Source organism: Nycticebus coucang, chromosome 5, assembly GCF_027406575.1.
Source record: "Nycticebus coucang isolate mNycCou1 chromosome 5, mNycCou1.pri, whole genome shotgun sequence".
In the NCBI taxonomy this organism is placed as follows: Eukaryota; Metazoa; Chordata; class Mammalia; order Primates; family Lorisidae; genus Nycticebus; species Nycticebus coucang.
This window is the reverse complement of record NC_069784.1, coordinates 54,518,661-54,538,522: the sequence shown is the minus strand read 5'-3', so window position 1 is coordinate 54,538,522 and position 19,862 is coordinate 54,518,661. Positions and strand designations below refer to the sequence as shown.

The following is a 19,862-nucleotide window of genomic DNA, read 5'->3' as shown; positions in this document are numbered from 1 at the left end:
GCCTTGATCCAGAAGTTTCTCTCTCTATCTCACTTATAAATTCCAGGGTTGAAGGAGGGGAAAGAGTGAAGTTGGAGTGGCCTATAAACAATACCTCTCGAGTTAATCTATGGCTAGGCTTGCATTGCTACTTGCATTGCTAAAATGAGAAATGTGTGCCTTGTAAAAACAACTACAAAAATCCTAAAATAATTAAGAGATAACGAAGGGTAAAACACATGTTTTGCCTTAGTGGTCAGGGTAAGGGAGAAGAATCAGAGCATTCTGAGCAGATGCTTCAGCTAGTGAACAATGAAAAAGGTAAAACATTTATTAAGAAGTTAATGGTAGCTGGGCGCCTGTAGCTCAGCAGCTGGGGCACCAGCCACATACATCAGAACTGGTGGGTTCAAACCCAGCCCTGGCCTGCCAAACAACAATGACAACTACAACGAAACAATAGCTGGGCATTGTGGCGGGCACCTGTAGTCCCAGCTACTCGGGAGGCCGAGGCAAGAGAATCACTTAAGCCCAACAGTTTGAGGTTGCTGTGAGCTGTGATGCCACAGCACTCTATAAAAAAAAGAAGAAGAAGAAGTAGTAAATGGTATGCTCAGGAGAAAAAAATCTAATGAAAGAGTTAAAAAAAAAAGTGAATGGTACTACCAATTTCTTATTCTTTTCCACCTGCATCATTTTTCTTTCAACTAACTTTGGATGTCCATCCAACCCAAGCTTCTCTAAAATAAAAGCTTGGGAAGACCCAATAAAGAGAGAGAGAAAAACATTCATGATGGGGCTCTGGATCCTCTGGACTTTTTAATTTAATTTTTTTCCTGGGCTAACGTTCCATGGCCTAAGCCTAGCTTACAGCAACCTCAAACTCCTTGCCTCTGCCTCCTGAGTAGCTGTGACTACAGGCACCCAGCGCCACACCTGGATATTTGTCCTATTTTTGATAGGTCTTGCTTTGCTCAGGCTGGTCTCCAACTCCTGAGCTCAGGCCATTCTCCTGTCTGTGCCTCCTAGCATGCTAAGATCATAGGTGTGAGCCACCACACCCAGCCCTTTGTGCTTTTTTAACTTAAAAGTAGCTTTGTATTTTGCTGTTTCTTGTGCCTTCTTGTAAAATATCTTTTGATCAAAAAATGCTGAGGATCACAAGGTTTGAAAAATGCTAACCTAGGATGAAAGCAAATGTTTCGGACATCATTTGGCAGGAGGAAGTACATTTTAGGTCAAAGAAATCATCCTAGCTTCTTTCAAAATCATTTTATGGTAGGCCTGAGCACTCTGGGAGGCCAAGACAGGAAGATCACTTGAGCTCAGAAGTTTGAAACCAGCCTGAGCAATAGCAAGACTCCATCTGTACTAAAAACAGACAAAATTAGCTGAGTATTGTGGTGGGCACCTATAGTCCCAGCTATTTGGCAGGCTGAGGCAAGAGGATCTTTCAAACCCAGGAGTTTGAGGTTGTTGTGAGCTAGGCTGACATCATGGCACTCTAGCTTGGGGCAACAAAGTGAGACTCTGTCTCAGGAAAAAAAAAAAAAAATCACTTTACTGTAAGCATCTATCTCCCTTACTTACAGGTGAAAGTAGGTGGGGTTTGGGACATGCTCGCTGAGTACTATTTGTTAATATATTTGAAGATGGTCATTGTGCTCTGAGCTTAGCCATTTGCAAATCTCCATCAAGGTTGGACTTTACCCAGAGAACAAGCAAGCATTTAGTCTTCATCCCCTGTTGTCTAAGAGTGAAGGACCTCCTGACAGGATGGATGTAGTTGGGAGTGGTCCAGTCTATGCCATGGAAGTCATCTCCACTGAATTTCTGTGACTGTCTCTCTGAACTTGTGTCTCTTTTAGGGTTCTTGCGGTGCTTGCTGGGCTTTCAGTGCTGTGGGGGCCTTGGAAGCACAGCTAAAGCTGACAACAGGAAAGCTGGTATCTCTCAGTGCACAGAACCTGGTGGATTGCTCAACTGAAAAGTACAGGAATGAAGGCTGCCATGGTGGCTTCATGACAGAGGCCTTCCAGTACATCATTGATAACAACGGCATCGATTCAGAAGCTTCTTATCCCTACAAAGCCATGGTGTGTCACAAGCAAACTTTTCCGCTGCCTTATGACTTCATGCCGTCCATTGACTGGGTGCACTGGACTTGCCACCAGGGCAATTACTTGAAGCAGTGTTGTGTGTGTGAGAGAATCCCAATCTGAAATTCTCAAGAGGTCTCTTTCTTATGCAGTGCCCCTCCTAATGGATCAGTAGCATGTTTTTATTTTTATTTCAATTTTATTTATGTTTTTATTTATTTATTTCAAGACAGAATCTCACTCAGTCACATAGTCAACTATGTGGTGTCATAGTTCACAGCAACCTCAAACTCTTGCCTCAGTTTCCCAAGCAGCTGGGAGTATAGGCACCCACCACAATACCTGGCTAGTTGTTCTATTTTTAGTAGAGATGGGGTCTCGCTCTTCCTCAGGCTGGTCTCAAACTCCTAAGCTCAAGGGATCTATCCACCTCGGCCTCCTAGCATGCTACCACACCTGGCCAGCACAATGTTTTTAAACAAACCAGTAGTATCCGTGCTTAAAAAAAGGCTTTAAGTAAACTGTCCTTAAAATTATTTCTGTATATCTGTTTAGGTTTATAAATGTTTTTCTCCTGCAGCCTCCCATGGCTTATTCTCAGATCAACCATCATTCTTGTACCTACTAATAAGCTAAATAGTACTTTCTTCCTCCTCACAAGTTCATTACACATTTTGTAAAATGATATAAGTATTATGTCCATACTATAGAAAATTTAGAAAAAAGAAAAATATCATTCAAAAACCCCTTACCTTAACCACTATTATTTTGGCTATTTGAGTTCTTTTCCTCATAAGCAACTAAAAAAACATAGTTGTATATACAACAAGCATGAATTTATAACCTCTCTTTTCCCACTTGCAATATGAATGTTTTCTATTTTATATGGGCTTTGTAAACCATCATGTTATTTTTGTTTGTTTCTGTTTTTGTTTTGAGACAGAGTCTCACTATGTTGCCCTCAGTAGAGTGCTGTGGCATCAGAGCTCACAGCAACCTCTAACTCTTGGGCTTAAGCCGTTCTCTTGCCTCAGCCTCCCAAGTAGCTGGGACTGCAGGCACCTACCACAATGCCCAGCTATTTTTTTGGTTGTAGTTGTCATTGTTGTTTGGCAGGCCAGGGCTAGATTCGAACCCGCCAGCTCCAGTGTATATGGCTGGTGCCCTAGTTACTAAGCCACAGGTGCCAAGACTTTTTTATTTTTATTTTTTTTAATTAAATCATAGCTGTGTACATTAATGCAATTATGGGGTACAATGTGCTGGTTTTATATGTAATTTGAAATACTTTCATCAAACTGGTTAACATAGCCTTCACCTCATTTTCTTAGGTATTGTGTTAAGATTTATATTCTACACTTAGTAGATTTAACATGTACCCTTGTAAAATGCACCATAGGTGTGGTCCCACCAATTACCCTCCCTCCACCCATCCTCTCCCCTCTCCTGCCCCTCCTCTTTCCCCTTCATCTTGGGCTGCAGTTGGGTTATAGCATTCATATGGAAGTGTGGGTGTTTATAAATTGGTTTCATAGTAGGGCTGAGTACATTGGATACTTTTTCATCCATTCTTGAGTTACTTTGCTAAGAAGAATATGTTCTAGATCCATCCACGTAAACATAAAAGAGGTAAAGTCACCATCTTTTTTAAGGCTGCATAATACTCCATGGTGTACATATACCACAACTTATTAATTCATTCGTGGGTCGATTGATACTTGGGCTTCTTCCATGACTTAGCAATTGTTAATTGGGCTGCAATAAACATTCTGGTACAAATATCTTTTTTTTTTTTTTGAGATAAAGTTTCACCTTGTCGCCTCGGTAGAGTGCTATGGCGCCACAGCTCACAGCAACCTCCATCTCCTGGGCTTAGGTGATTCTCTTGCCTCAGCCTCCGAGTACCTTGGACTATAGGCACCAGCTGCAACGTCCAGCTACTTTTTGTTGCAATTTGGCCCAGGCTGGGTTCAAACCCACCACCCTCAGTATATGGGGCCGGCACTCTACCCACTGAGCTATAGGCGCCACCCAAATATCTTTGTTAATAAGTGATTTTTGGTTTTCTGGATATATACCTAGTAGAGGAATTGCAGGATTGAATGGCAGGTCTATTTTTAGATCCCTAAGTGATCTCCAAATTCTTTCCAAAAGGAATGTATTTGCTTGCATTCCCACCAGCAGTGCATAAGCATTCCCTTTTCTCCACATCTACACCAACATCTATGGTTATGCGATTTTGTGATGTGAGCTAATCTTTCTGGAGTTAGATGATATCTCAAAGTGGTTTTGATTCGCATTTCTCTGGTGATTAAGGATGATGAGCAGTTTGTTTTTTGTAGAGACGGAGTCTCATTCTGTCGCCCTCAGTAGAGTGCCGTGGCATCCAACTCCTGGGCTTAGGCGATTCTCCTGCCTCAGCCTCCCAAGTAGCTGGGACTATAGGTGCCTGCCACAATGCCTGGCTACTTTTTTGTTGTTGTTGCAGTTTGGCTGGGGCCAGGTTTGAACCCGCCATCCTCGGTATATGGGGCCGGCGCCCTACTCACTGAGCCACAGTCACCGCCCAGGATGATGAGCATTTTTTCATGTGTCTGTAGGCCATGCGCCTCTCTTCTTCAGAGAAGTTTCTGTTGAAGTCCCTTGCCCACACTAATGTGGGATTACTTGTTCTTTTCTTGCTAATCATTTGAGTTCTTGGTGGATTCTGGTTATTAAACCTTTGTCGGAGATATAACCTGCAAATATCTTCTCCCATTCTGAGGGCTGTCTACTTGCTTTACATACTGTGCTCTTGGCTGTGCAAAAGCTTTTTAGTTCAATCAGATCCCAGAAATGGATTTTTAGTGTTTCTTCAATTGCCCGAGGTGGGAGTGGGCAGGAGGGGTCCTCCTCATAAAATATTCTCCTAGACCAATTTCTTCAAGAGTTTTCCCTGCACTTTCTTCTAGTATTTTTATAGTTTCATGTCTTAAGTTTAAATCTTTTATCCAGTGAGAGTCTATCTTAGTGAATGGTGAAAGGTGTGGGTCCAGTTTCAGTCTTCTAAGGTTGCCAGCCAGTTCACCCAGCACCATTTGTTAAACAGGGAGTCTTTCCCCCACTGAGTGTTTTTGATTGGCTTATTGAAGATCAAATGACGGTAAGTAGCTGGGTTCATCTCTTGGTTCTCCTTTTTTTGTTTTTTGAGACAGAGTCTCACTATGTTGCCCTCAGTAGAGTGCCATAGCATCACAGCTCACAGCAACCTCAAACTTTTGGGCTTAAGAGATTCTCTTGCCTCAGCCTCCCAAGTAGCTGAGACTATAGGCGCCCGCCACAGCACCTGGCTATTTTTTGTTATTGTTGTTGTTGTTGTTGCAGTTGTCATTGTTTAGCTGGCCTGGGCCGGGTTCAAACCCGCCAGCCTGGGTGTATGTGGCTGGCGCCGCCTGTAAACCATCATGTTAACAGCAGGTCATCTTGCAGGCCTTATATGACCAAAAAGACTGTAAAGCTCTCATCTGGACACTGTGATCTCTGTGTCATGCCCCTGAGTCCACCTCAGAGTCTAAGGGGACATTGTCCTGGCAAGTTTTGCATGAATGAAGAGGTTCACAGTTTAAAACAATAGAATAGTTCTGTATTTCTTTGTTATTTGTGAGAACAGGGATGGTTAGGATTTGAAAGATTCTATTTTTCTTTCACTAAAAAGAGAAGGAGTTTTAGGCATTTGCAACAGCTAAAGTGAGGAAAGAAAATGTATTTAAAATCTAGACTTAGGATATCAATGATTTATAAAGGAAAGGAAAGTCTACGTTTTTATCAGATTTATAGTTTTTTGTTTTTGCAGGATGAAAAGTGCCAATATGACTCAAAAAATCGCGCTGCCACATGTTCAAAGTACACGGAACTTCCCTTTGGCAGTGAAGAGGCCCTAAAAGAAGCTGTGGCCAGTAAAGGCCCCGTGTCTGTTGCTATAGATGCGAGTCATTCCTCCTTCTTCCTCTACAGAAGTGGTAAAAATTCAGACCCATTATGCTCGTGTTGTATGTGACTCTTGCTCTAAAAGAAAGAATGTCCTGCCCCATCACTCCATCTCTGAAAGTTTACATGAGTTAAAGACAGTCCCACATTTTATACAAGTATTTTATATCCAGTTCTAATCAGTAAAGTAATACATGTATTTCTCAAACAATAAGACTCGGAAGTTGAACTTACTCCTTGATCTGTGGAATGGATGTTGTCAGCAGGCCTGAAAACATCAGTCTCCTTGTACATCTCCATCAGAGCTCCTGCGTGACCAGGTGCATTGACAATGAGTAGTAATATTTTGAAAAGAATTTTTTTTTTCTGAGCAGTAGTTCCCAACAGTGGGCTTAAAATATTCAGCAAACCATGTTGTAAACAGATGTGCTGTCAGGCAGGCTTTGTTTTGTCATTTATAGAGCACAGGCACAGTAAATTTAGCACAATTCTGAAGCACCCTAGGATTTTTCCAAATGGTAAGTGAGCATTGGCTTGAACTATAAATTACCAACTGCATTAGCCCCTAATGGAAGAGTTAGCCTGTGCTTTGAAGCTTTGAAGCCAGGCATTCACTTTTTCTGCCCAGTTATGAAAGTCCTGGGTGGCATCTTCTTCTAAAAGATGCATGTTTTTCCACATAGAAAATCTGTTGTTTTGTGTTGCCACCTTCATCGATGGTCTTAGCTACTTGTTGAAAACTTGGTGCAGCATCTACAATAACGCTTGCTGCTTCACCTTGAGCTTTTATGTTCTGGTGATGGCTTTTCTTCCTTTAACGTCATTAACCAACCTCTTAGCTAGTTTCAAATATTTTTCTGTAGCTCCCTCACCTCTCTCAGCCTTCAAAAAATGGAAGACAGTTGGGTCTCTGGATTGGGCTTTGGTTCAGGGCATGCTGTGGCTGGTTTAATCTATCCAGACCACTAAAATGTTTTCCATATCAGCAATAAGGCTATTTTTACTTTATCATTCCTGTGTTCACTGGGGTAGCACTTTTAATTTCCTCCTAGAACTTTTCCTTTGCATTCACAACTTGGCTAACTGGCACAAGAGGCCTACCTTTCAGCCTATTTCATTTGTCAATGTGCCTTCCTCAAAAAGCTTAATCCTCTAGCTTTTGATTTAGAGAGGCTGGGCACAGTGGATCCTACCTGTAATCCTAGGGAGGCTGAGGCAGGATTTTGAGGCTTGAGCTTTTTTTTTGGTTTTTTTTTTTGTTTTGTTTTTTTGTTTTTTTGAGATAGTCTGGCTTTGTTACCATGGCTAGAGTGCAGTGGCATCATCACAGTTCACTGCAAATATGATCATGCCACTGGACTCTATCCCTGGAGACAGAGCAAGACCTGGTTCTCCAACCAGGTCTGTCACTCTGGGTAGAGTGCTGTGGCATCATAGCTCACAGCAACCTCAAAGTGATCCTCTTGCCTTAGTCTCCCAAGGAGCTAGGACTACAGGCACCCACCACAATACCTGGCTAGTTTTTCTATTTTTAGTAGAGACAGGGTCTCACTCCTATTCAGGCTAGTCTTGAACTCCTGAGCTCAAGCAATTCACCCACTTTGGCCTCCCAGAGTGCTAGGATTACAGGTGTCAGCCTTTGTGCCCCGCCTGATCACAGGGTTATTAATTGGCCTAATTTCAGTAGTGTGTCTTAGGGAACAGGGAGCCCTGAGGAAAGGGAGCTAGATGGGGGAGTGCACAGTGGGGGATGTTGGAGCAGTCAAATACATACAACATTTATTGATGAAGTTCACCATTTTATATAGGTGCAATTCATGGTGTCTCCTTCCCCCAAATTACAACAGCAACCTCAAAGATCACTGCTCACAGATTACTGAACAGATACGAAGTATAATAATCATGAAAAAATTTGAAATATTATAAGAACTACCAAAATGTGACACAGAAACATGAAGTGAGCACATGCTGTTGGGAAATGCCACCAATTAACTTGAAAGACGCAAGGTTGCTGCACACCTTCAACATGTAAAAAATGCAATATCTGTGAAGTGCAATAAAGCAAAATGCAATAAAACATGTATTTCTGTATACACAAAGAAATGCAATAACTGATTATATAGAAGTTAAAAATAAATTAGAAAAAGTGGTGGCTTATCAAAGAAGGTTTCTGAGGGAAGTATGATTGGATTGATGCCAAATTTGGCAAGAAAAGTGACAGGTAGCATTGGTAGCAAAGAAAAATGAGCTCCAAATAGTTTAAGCATGAGAGTGCGTATTCCTAACATTTAATTAACCTTGGTATGTATCTAGAACAGTCTAATAAAAAGTAATATTTCGGATGTCTTTGATCATCATATAACATTCACCTTTTCCCTTACTCAGGTGTCTACTACGAGCCGGCCTGTACTCAGGTTGTAAATCACGGAGTACTAGTGGTTGGCTATGGAAACCTTAATGGGAATGACTACTGGCTTGTGAAAAACAGGTAATCTGGCTCAGCACCTGTAGTACAGTGATTACAGCATCAGCCACATATACCAAGGGTGGCAGATTTGAACCCAGCCCGGGTTCAAATGACAACTGCAACAAAGAATAGCCAGGCATTGCAATGGGCACCTGCAGTCACAGCTACTTGGGAGGCTGAGGCAAGAGAATCACTTGAGCCCAAGAGTTTGAGGTTGCTGTGAGCTGTGACGCTACAGCACTCTACCAAGGGTGACATAGTGAAACTGTCTCAAAAAAAGAAAAATAGGTAATCTATTTGCACTTTAACATATATTTAATTAAAATCAGGAATCTGAGGGAGCCTCAACAAAGACTCTCATGTGATTTTGGTCATGACAATTATGATATTGACAATAAGCTGATAGCTTCTTACAAAATGACCTAAATTGTTTCCTGCCCCAATTTCTTTACTTACTATTCTGCCTTCTTAACTTTGTTTTCATGATTCTCTGATCATTCCTCCTTGGCCTTTCTTATGAACACCTATTCCTCTGTTGCCCCTAAATGTTGCTATTTCACCAGGGACTCCGTCCTCTGCCAATTACTTTTCTTATTCTACTTTTTCTTGGGTGACATCATTCCATTCCTACAGCTGTAGCCTATATGCTGATAGCTTTTGAATCTCTAGCTCTAGCTGTGATATCTGCCTAGAACTTCAGATTCACCTGGACATATCCACTTACATATATCGAATCTCTCCAAACTCACTATGTCCAAGGAATTCTCTACCACACTGCCTCTCCTTCAGAATCCCCATATCAGTAAGAGGCCACACCACACAGCACAGTCACCCAATGAGACACTACGGATTCATCCTTGACCCCTCAAGGTCCAATGAAGCAACAAACTATTCAAATTAATTTCACCTCATATATATTGTTTATTTTGTCCCTTCTTCATTTTCTATTCCTGCTCTAGTTTACCTCTTGCCGGGAGTATTGCTGTTGCTTTCTAACTTGTCTGCTTAACTCCCTGCTCTCCCCTTTACTCTCTAGTCCATCTTTCCTACTGCTGCCAAACTGATGTGTCTCTTTTTTTTTTTTTTTTTGAGACAGAGTCTCACTTTGTCACCTTCAGTAGAGTGCTGTCATGTCACAGCTCACAACAACCTCAAACTCTTGGGCTTAAGTAATTCTCTTGCCTCAGCCTTCCAGGTAGCTGGGACTATAGGCACCTGCCACAACACCCAGCTATTTTTAGAGACAGGGTCTCACTCTTGCTCAGACTGGACTCAAACTCCTGAGCTCAGGCAATCCACCTGCCTCGGCCTCCCAGAGTGCTAGGATTACAGGCGTAAGCCACTGTGCTTGGCCCAAACTGATGTGGCTAAAATGTGAATGAGTCTGGGCTGATCACTCTTCTATTTAGTATCAGTGTAAAATTTAAGTTCCCTGATAGAGAAGAAGAGTCTTCCCTGCTGCCGTCCCTACCTGCCTTGCCAGCCTCAACTCCTGGCATTTGTTGTTTCATACATTTCACTCTAGTTATATGAGGTATAAACAGTTATAGTTCCCATACATACTACTTTATCTTTAATATCTTCAGATCTTGTTTATGAGTTCCTTTTGCCTAGAATATCCTTACACCTTTCCTCTCATTTGGTTTTTCCCCTCCTTTTCCTTCAAGAGGGCTCAGCCATTATCTGTCCTATAAAGTCCTTCCTGAATCCTTGGGCTGAGCAAAATGTCTTTTTTCTGTACTGTAAAAGGTCCTGTGTGTGCCAGATCACAGCCTTTCATGTATTACATTTAAATTATACATTTACCTGTGTGTCACTCTAATCCTCTATATGTGCCTATGAGTATCTTCAGCAGCACCAATGTGGCACCTAATGGCCTCTTGCCATATGGTATTGAACTGACATCTGTATGATTCACAAATTAAAGGAATATAACTCCTCGGGGGGAAAGGGGGAGGAAATATGAAGAGTTGAGTTTTAAGCACACTTGAAGTCTCTCTTTATGTTAACTTCCTAGGGTGGTTACAATAAAGCACCACAAACTGAGTGGCTTAAATAACAGAAATTTATCTCTCAGGCTGGAAGTCTGAGATCAAGGTGCAGGGAGGGTTAGTTCCTTCTGAGGGCTGTGAGGAAGAAAATGTTTACAGTCACAGGAAGAAAAATACTACATGATCTCACGTGTGGAATCTAAAGAAGTTAAATTCATAAGAACAGAATAGAGCTGTGGTTGCCACTAGAGGATGGGGGACATGGGGAAATGGTAACCAAAGAGTATATACTTTCTCTTGTAAGATGAAAAAGTTCTAGGGATCAGCATGAGTTGTGATCAATGTATTAACTGATTTGATGGTGATAATTATGACACAATTTATACGTATATAAAATTGTCACATTGTACATCTTGAATATATATAGTATTTGCCAACTAATATATATATATATATATATTTTTTTTTTTTTTTTTGCAGTTTTTGGCTGGGGCTGGGTTTGAACCCACCACCTCTGGCATATGGGGTGGCACCCTACCCCTTTGAGCCACAGGTGCCACCCAATAATTGACCAGCTAAGTATTTTTTTTTTTTTTTTTTTTTGGCCGGGGCTAGGTTTGAACCCGCCACCTCCGGCATATGGGACCGGCGCCCTACTCCTTGAGCCACAGGCGCCGCCCCAGCTAAGTATTTTTTTAAAAATTAAAGAAAAATGGCAGCACCTGTGGCTCAAAGAGTAGGGTGCCGGTCCCATATACCAGGGGTGGCGGGTTCAAGTCCGGCCCTGGCCAAAACTGAGAAAAAGAAAGAAAGAAAGAAAAATGATGCTTGGCTCGGCGCCTATGGCTCAAGCGGCTAAGGCACTGGCCACATACACCTGCGCTGGCAGGTTCAAATCCAGCCCGGGCCTGCCAAACAACAATGATGGCTGCAACCAAAAAAATAGCCGGGTGTTGTGGCAGGCACCTGTAGTCCCAGCTACTTGGGAGGCGGAGGCAGGATACTCACTTGAGCCCAGGAGTTTGAGGTTGCTGTGAGCTGTGATGCTATGGCACTCTACCTAGGGCGACAGCTTAAGGCTCTGTCTCAAAAAAAAAAAAAAGAAAGAAAAATTATGCCTATCCCATAGCAGTTTTGCTGGTAATCTGGTTTTCCTTGGCCTCAGGATGTGTCGCCCTGATCTCTGCCTCCATTTTTCATGTGGCATTCCCTCTGTGTGCGTGTCTGTCTCTGTGTATAATTTTCCCTTTTTATAAGACATCAGTCATATCAGATTAGGACCCACACTAATGCCCTCACCTTAATTCAGCTAATTACATTTACAATAACCCTATTTCCAAATAAGGTCACATTCTGAGGCACTGGGGGTTTGGATTTCAACATGAATTTGGGAAGGACACAATTCAACCCATCATACCCTTTACATCTTTATTGGAAGTTCATAGTCTATAGATCTTAAACAAATGAAAAGGTGTTTTCCTACCTTTTCATGTTGTGGCACACACAGAAGATAATGATATTTGTATAGCACATTGGACGTAGCTGAAGGAATCAATATCTTGGTTCACTGTTAACCTATTCACAGCACTGATCATCTTGGACAGACCAGTGACATGTTTTTTAAATGAAGTACTACTTTCCCTTATGCTTTACTGACTCTCTAAGGGGCTCCCTAGGTGTTCTAAATTCTCTTCTCTAGTGAAGTTGCTCTTCTTAAAGATCATATATCTATTTTAGTGTTGAAATTCAAAACTTATTTTCTGTACTCATTCATTCAACAAGCATTTCCTATGCATCTACAACATGACTAGCATTATCTAGGCCCTGGTGATATAAAAAACAATAAGAAAACATCTGTCCTAAAGATGCTCACAATTTAACATAGACTTAGATGTATCTTTAAACAGTACAACATGCTATGTTATAATAATGCACATCTCAGTGGCTTTGGGCCTGTAGCAGAAGAGAAGCTTCACTGCCCAAAGCTCCATGGGGGAGACATTATTTGCAATCAGTTTTCAGCTAAGTGGAATTTCTTATGTGTTGGAGGGGAAAAGTGTGTTAGGGCTTGGAAAGTTGCTCAGTGACCCAAAAAGCATATGCGATGGCATGGAAATGCAAAATACTTCACTGCTTTATAAACTCTGTACTGCACTTACTTCTATGACATCAGTGACACGGTACTAACCTTATTCATTTCCCAACATCAGCATTAGCCTCATATCTTAGATTTTCCACCTGCTCCTTACATGAATTTGTTATACCAAAGCAGATTCTTCTTTTCCTTGAGTTTCAACTACTGCTGTCATGTTGATGATTTCTAGTTCACAATCTCTAAAAATGACCTCTCTACTAGGTCACAGACTTTCCATCCAACTTCCACCTTGGCAATTCTGTTTGAAAAATAAATAACCAGGCGGCACCTGTGGCTCAGTAGGTAGGGCGCCGGCCCCATATACCAAGGGTGGCACGTTCAAACCCGGCCCCAACCAAACTTCAGCAAAAAAATAGCTAGGTGTTGTGGTGGGCTCCTGTACTCCCAGCTACTCGGGAGGCTGAGGCAAGAGAATCACCTATGCCCAGGAGTTGGAAGTTGCTGCGAGCTGTGACACCACAGCACTCTACTGAGGGCGATAAAGTAAGACTCTGTCTCTACAAAAAAAAAAGAAATTCCCCACCCACTGAGCCTCCTACCACTCATGATAATATATATTCTCACACTCAGCAAGTCTAAACATGTCTTCTCTTCCTCTATCCCAACTCTCCCTTCATCCTATATCCCTGAAAAGGATTTTAGAATAAGACCAAGGGAAAACCATATTTGAGGCAATACATTACCATCTTCATTTTTTTTTTATTTTTTTTGGGGGGGGACAGAGTCTCACTTTGTCACCCTCAGTAGAGTGCTGTGACATCACAGCTCATAGCAACCCCCAACTCTTGGGCTTGGGCAATTCTCTTGCTTTGTGACATCACAGCTCATAGCAACCCCCAACTCTTGGGCTTAGGCAATTCTCTTGCTTCAGCCTCCCGAGTAGCTGGAACTACAGGCACCTGCCACAATGCCCAGCTATTTTTGTTGCAGTTGTCACTGCTATTTTAGCTGGCTGGGGCTGGGTTAGAACCCGCCACCCTTGGTTTATGGGGCCAGCACCCTACCCACTGAGTTACAGGCGCCACCCTGTGTTGTTTCTTTTTTTTTCTTTAGAGATAGTCTTGCCTTGTAGCCCAGCTAAAGTATAGTGGTGTGATCACAGCTCACTGCAACCTCACACTTCTGGGGTCAAGTCATCCTCCTGCCTCAGCCACCTGAGTAGCTGGGACTACGGGCATGCAATACCATATCTGGGTAATTCTCTCTCTGTTGCCTTGGCTGGTCTTGAACTCTTGGCCTCAAACAATCCTCCTGCTTTGGCCTCCCAAAGTGCTGGGATTATAGGCATAAGTCAGCATATCTGGCCCTACCTTCATATTATTTAAGCCCTGGAATCATCTTGGACTCCCCTTCTCTTAACTCCCACAGCCCTGTCTATTTACCCCCTGAATCATATTTTATACATATAGTTTCTCTTTTCCATTCTCAAAGGCCCTACTCTAATTCAGGTTCTAGTCTACTCAGCTATAGAGGCATCTTTTAAAATATAGATCTTGTTGGGTGGTGCCTGTGTCTCAAAGGAGTAGGGTGCCAGTCCCATATGCCGGAGGTGGCGGGTTCAAACCCAGCCCCTGCCAAAAACTACAAAAAAGAAAATATACAGATAGATAGATCTTGTCAAAACATGTTCAAAAATTCTAGATAGTTCCACATTGTCATCAAAATAAAGCCTGAATTTCTGACCAAGCACTGCAGTTTTCCCATTGTCTAGCTTTCGACATAGCTTTCTAGACACCTCTTCTGCTATATTCTCAAGTATTTACCCATTTCTATTTCCTTGCATATGCTATTTTATCTTTCTGAAATGTCCTTGAAACCTATTGCCATGTACAGAAATCATCCCTGTCTAGTGAAATGGGCACTCTCTTACAGTCTCTTACAGATAGGAAAGTAACTGTTATAATCCTTCTTGAGAGCAATTTAACAATATGAACAAACGTTGTTCTTGGTCCATTATTCATTTCTTGGAATCTGTATAAAGAAAATAATCCTAAATACAGGGAAACCTTCATACTCAGTTTATGTAAATTGTTACATTGTTCTTTAATAGTAAAAAGTAGTAAGTATCCAAAAATGCCTAACAATAGACATGATTAAATAAACCAACCCATGCATTAGGATGATTCAGACTGTTATTAATAACCTAACATAATAATTAGGAAATATATTTAAAGGGAAAAAATATATGTAAATACAAACTTTACATATAATTTAAATATTAAGTTTAAAATATTATGTCCAACTTCTCTGATGTACATTATAATAAAGGACCAGAAGAAATTACACCAACTGTTAATAATGGTTGTCTTTGCCTATTTTTATATATTTCACAATTGTCTTTAAAAAGGAAAGCTACTACTTTTAAAGTGAGAAAGTCATTAAAAATACTATTTATTCCTCAAAACATACTCCAAATGCTATTTCCTGCACACCTCATTCACTTACCCAGAATTGTTTCTCTCATTTCTAAGCCCTAGCAATGCTTTACAAATTCTATTACAGTATTTAACACTATGGCTTGTGTTACAGCTATGTCTACAAATCAATTTCTATTCAGTAGAATGTAATATTCTTAAAGATAGGGCATAACTGATGCTATTAAAGAAAAAAAAAGTAGGGCAATCTCTTGTTCATTTTTGCAAACTTCATTCATACATTAATTCAACAAACAAATATTGAGTACCTAACTTGTGACAAGCTAGGAACTGGGGATTTGGCATTGAAAAATACAGCTTTTCTATCATCCCTCAAGATGCTTAAAGTTAGAGTCAAGGAAACAGGTAGGTGCATATACATACCCTTGTACTAGAATGTTATAAATACTAAAATTAGAGGTAGTATAAGTTGCAATGGAAGCACAGAAGAGTATTTTGCCCAGGCTGAATAGTCAGGGAAAGCTTTTTAGCTAAGTTATTTAACTAAATAGTTTTGTTTGTTCGTCTGTTTTGGGGGGACAGAGTCTCTCTTTGTCACCCTGGCTAGAGTGCTGTGACATCATAGCTCACAGCAACTTCAAACTCCTGGGCTCAAGCAATCCTCTTGCTTCAGCCTTCCCAATACCAGGATTACAGGCACCCACCACAACACCTGGCTAGTTTTTTCTATTTTTGGTAGAGACTGGGTCTTGCTCTTCCTCAGGCTGGTCTCGAACTCTTGAGCTCAAGCAAACCACCTTCCTTGACCTCACAAAGTGTTGAGATTATAGGTATAAGCCGCTGTGCCCAGTCTGTTTAACTAAATCTTAAAGAACAAGAAGGAATTAGCCAGGTTAAAAGCAGCAATCAGAGCAGAGAAAGCTAAATGTGCAAAAGCAGAGCAGTGATAAAAAGTGAATGAGGTAAGAGAGCTGCACATACTGTTCTAACCATGTGGTGCCTGGTAGAGAGACACAGATAGAAAGGGGCAATGATGAAGCAGCACAGCTGCAGCAGGCACTGAGTCCTACAGAGGAGGGACTGAATAGACACAAGAATTACAGGCTCCATGAAGGGTACACAATCGTTTGAGATTTTCCAATTTGTTCTTGTTGATCTCATAAAAGGTTGAATTATGTGTCACTCCCAATGCTACCAAGTTAACCATAAGTAAAAGAATGTGGAGTTTTTCTCTATTTGGTTTCTTTTTCTGTTTTTCTTGTGTTTATACTTAATCTTCTAAACATTACCCACTTCTCTGAATTTTTCTCTCCTTTCCTGACACGGGTCAAGAAAGTCTTTCTACTATTTGGGAAGCTGAGGCAAGAGAATCACTTAAGCCCAAGAGTTTGAGGTTGCTGTGAGCTATGATGCCATGGCACTCTACCCAGGGCAACATGGTGAGATTCTGTCTCAAAAAAAAAAACAAAAAGAAGAAAGAAAGAAAGAAAAAGGAAGTCTTTCCAAAATACAATTTAGCATAATGAGTAAAAGAATTAACTTTGAAGTCAGGCAGATCTTGGTCAGAATCCTGGCTTTCTTTACTATATGTGTAAACCTTGGTGATTATTTAACTCCTTTAACTTTTAGTTTTCTTCTCCGTAAAATAGGAATAATAGCCTCCAGAATATTATAAAGATTAAACAAGAAAATGAAGATGAAATACTCAGCACACAGTGCCTGGCACATAATAGTATCCAACAAATTATAGGGATTATTGTCATTATTTTTATTATTCCTTTGTGTCTCTATGTGATGTAGAGAACAATGCCCTCAATAACATTTCAACAGTAAATACAGTAAGAAGTTTTACAGAATGTTTTCATAATGTCTAATAATATAGGCTAATAATTTACTGCCAAAAGATAATTGAGTAAAGCTTATTTTATGGGGGGGGCTAACATGCAAAATACTGGATTGTATAACTGTCTGATGTTTTGGCTTAATCCGGAAATCAATGAGGATTGATAAACTGCACATTCTTCAGGGACATCTCCATAAATGCTAAGTTATAGTGATCTTGACGATATGCCATTGGATAAGATCCTGAAGTAATTGTATAGTCGTATAGTCTATGCTGCCAATTATGGAATGGTCCATAAATTTAGAAATCTAGCACAACTAGAGACAAAATTGCTACCAATCCAGAAAAGTTTAGAATCTTGACAAGGCCACATAGTTCGCTAGAAGGCTGCCTCGATTGAAGAGTCTTCCCACAAAATTGAGCAAGAGAATCTTTGGAAAAAGAGGGCTAGGGAAGTTTTCATAGAGATCAGTGACTAATTAAGGCCCCAAAGTTATTGGGGATATTATTTAAATAAATTGGAGTATTATTTAAATAAACCTGCTATTGGGCATGGTGGCTCGTGCTTGTAAGATCCCTGAACTTTGGGAAGCCAACACAGAAGGATTGCTTGAGACCAGGAGTTTAAGACCAGCCTGGGCAACAAAACAAGATCCTATCTCTACCAAAAAAAAAAGAAAGAAAGAAAAATAATAGCTAGTGATAGTAAATAATATGGCTTTTTTGTGTGCGTTAGTACATGCTAATTTAAAAATTGGTAACTATATGTCAATCTGTAAAATAATTTTGAAATCCTTTTAAGGCTATAAAATAAAAAAGTGAGTAAACTCTGGCTCCCCTCTAATCCTTATCTGACACATGAATTCCCTCTGCAACACCTCTAACAAGCTCTGCCCTGTGATAAAACACAGTGCTGGAGAGCTCCTTACAAGGTAGCGTATTCTAGTTTTTGATAGTTTTATTTCTGAGAAAGTCTTAGCTCCATTTCTAGATCAAAAAGCTCTTTCAGAGATGTACTTTTTATTGTTTACTTTAGAATTCCCTGCCCTATGCCTTTTTAATAATAGTTGCTCAAAAATTTTCTTTTTTTTTTTTTTTTTTTTTTTTGTAGAGACAGAGTCTTACTGTAGCCCTGGGTAGAGTGCTGTGGCATCACAGCTCACAGCAACCTCCAGCTCCTGGGCTTAGGCGATTCTCTTCCCTCAGCCTCCCAAGTAGCTGGGACTACAGGCGCCTGCCATGATGCCCAGCTATTTTGTTGTTGTTGTTGCAGTTTGGCAGGGGCCGGGTTTGAACCCACCCCTCTCGATATATGGGGCCAACGCCCTACCCACTGAGCCACAGGTGCTGCCCTCAAAAATATTTCTTAATTGACAGTCTCTAGAGGAATTTAAGTTTGATAGAAAATCAGTAACCATGATATTCTCATGCAAAAAATTTAGCAATAAAGCTTTATGAAGGATAATGAAACTCTTTCCTTATAGAAAGTATATTTTCAACATAGGAGGACAAACTTGGATGGGTCTTATATTGTTTTCCTTAGGTATTAGTCTATTATTCATCAATATAGGACTAAACCCTTTAGTCTAAGCTATCTTTTACAAATTGCTTAAATTTCCTGGAGAAATTATTATATGTGTATTATTTCATTCTAATCTTGTTTTACAGCTTTTCAAATATGATCAATTATAGAAGAAAAGAAGGAGATAAAAAGTTATAATAAGGCCAGGCGAGGTGGCTCATGCCTGTAATCCTAGCACTCTGGAGGCTGAGGTGGGTGGATTGCTTGAGCTCATAAGTTCAAGACCAGCCTGAGCAAAAGTGAGACCCACATCTCTATTAAAAATAGAAAAACTGAGGCAAAAAGATTGCTTGAGCCTGAGTTGGAGGTTGCTTTGAGCTATGACACCACAGCACTCTACCCAGAACAACAGCTTGAGACTCTGTCTCAAAAAAAAAAAAAAAAATTATAGGGTGGCACCTGTGGCTCAAGGAGTAGGGTGCTGGCCCCATATACCAAAGGTGGCAGGTTCAAAAACAGCCCTGGCCAAAAAGCAAAACAAAACAAAACAAAAAATTATAATAATATTTGATTGTGTTTATTTATAATTTTGTGTTATTTCTTTTTCTAAAGCTGGGGCCTCTACTTTGGTGACCAAGGATATATTCGGATGGCAAGAAATAGAGGAAATCATTGTGGGATTGCCAGTTATTCGTCTTACCCAGAAATCTAAAGAACCTCTTCATTTTATAACAAGAAAAGAAAGATGGAACCATTTCTCTTAATTGTATCCAAAAGAAATGTGTGACATGATCAATATATATTTTCTGTACTAACTAGAAAATAAAGTTTGACTCTTCACTTCACTTTTTTCACTTCGCAGATGTCAGAATAAAAGTTTGCTAAGTAAATTAATAATATACTATAGATATAACTATATGAGAATTGTTCAGCTAAGGCAATCTTCTGTATTTGTCATTGTTTAATTTTATACTTTTTGTCTTTTTAAGTCTCTTAATATGCTTTCGTAACTTGATGGCCTAAAAGTGCTTAATAAATCTATCATTTCAAATTTCTATTATTGCCACATACCATTCTTATTCTAAGGTAATTATTATTATCTGTCATGAGAATGTTAATTGTAGTATACTGGTGATGGGCTATGGCAACTTTGATAAGAGAAAATATTAGGCTGTAAATGTCCCACGGGTTCAAATTGTACCTTTGCATATAAAAGGGTTCAATAAATGTTTTTAAATTAAATGGTGTTAAAGTAGACAAATACAAAATGATCTATTTTCAAACTCTTTGGAAGATTAATTTTAATGATCAACAATTGAATATACTAGTCCAAACTATTTAATCATCAATAATTTAATAGATTAGGACCTTTTTGGCAAACAATTAAACCAACCTGAAAAAAACAACTGAATTGCATTTCTTTTAAAATATTCTGTTACTCATATTTTTGTCTCATTTAGATAGA

General features: G+C 40.2%; 1 protein-coding gene across 1 annotated transcript in view; it reads left to right on the top strand.

The window, feature by feature from the left end:
* The window catches only part of CTSS (cathepsin S), a 32,969-nt gene extending 13,175 nt beyond the window's left edge, over positions 1-19,794 (top strand). The window contains exons 5-8 of the mRNA XM_053590780.1: positions 1,848-2,075; positions 5,911-6,076; positions 8,430-8,532; positions 19,010-19,794. Coding sequence (XP_053446755.1) covers positions 1,848-2,075; positions 5,911-6,076; positions 8,430-8,532; positions 19,010-19,109 — 597 coding nt within the window. The 3' untranslated portion in view covers positions 19,110-19,794. The remainder of the gene's footprint in view (positions 1-1,847; positions 2,076-5,910; positions 6,077-8,429; positions 8,533-19,009) is intronic.
* Positions 19,795-19,862: the final 68 nt, after the last annotated feature.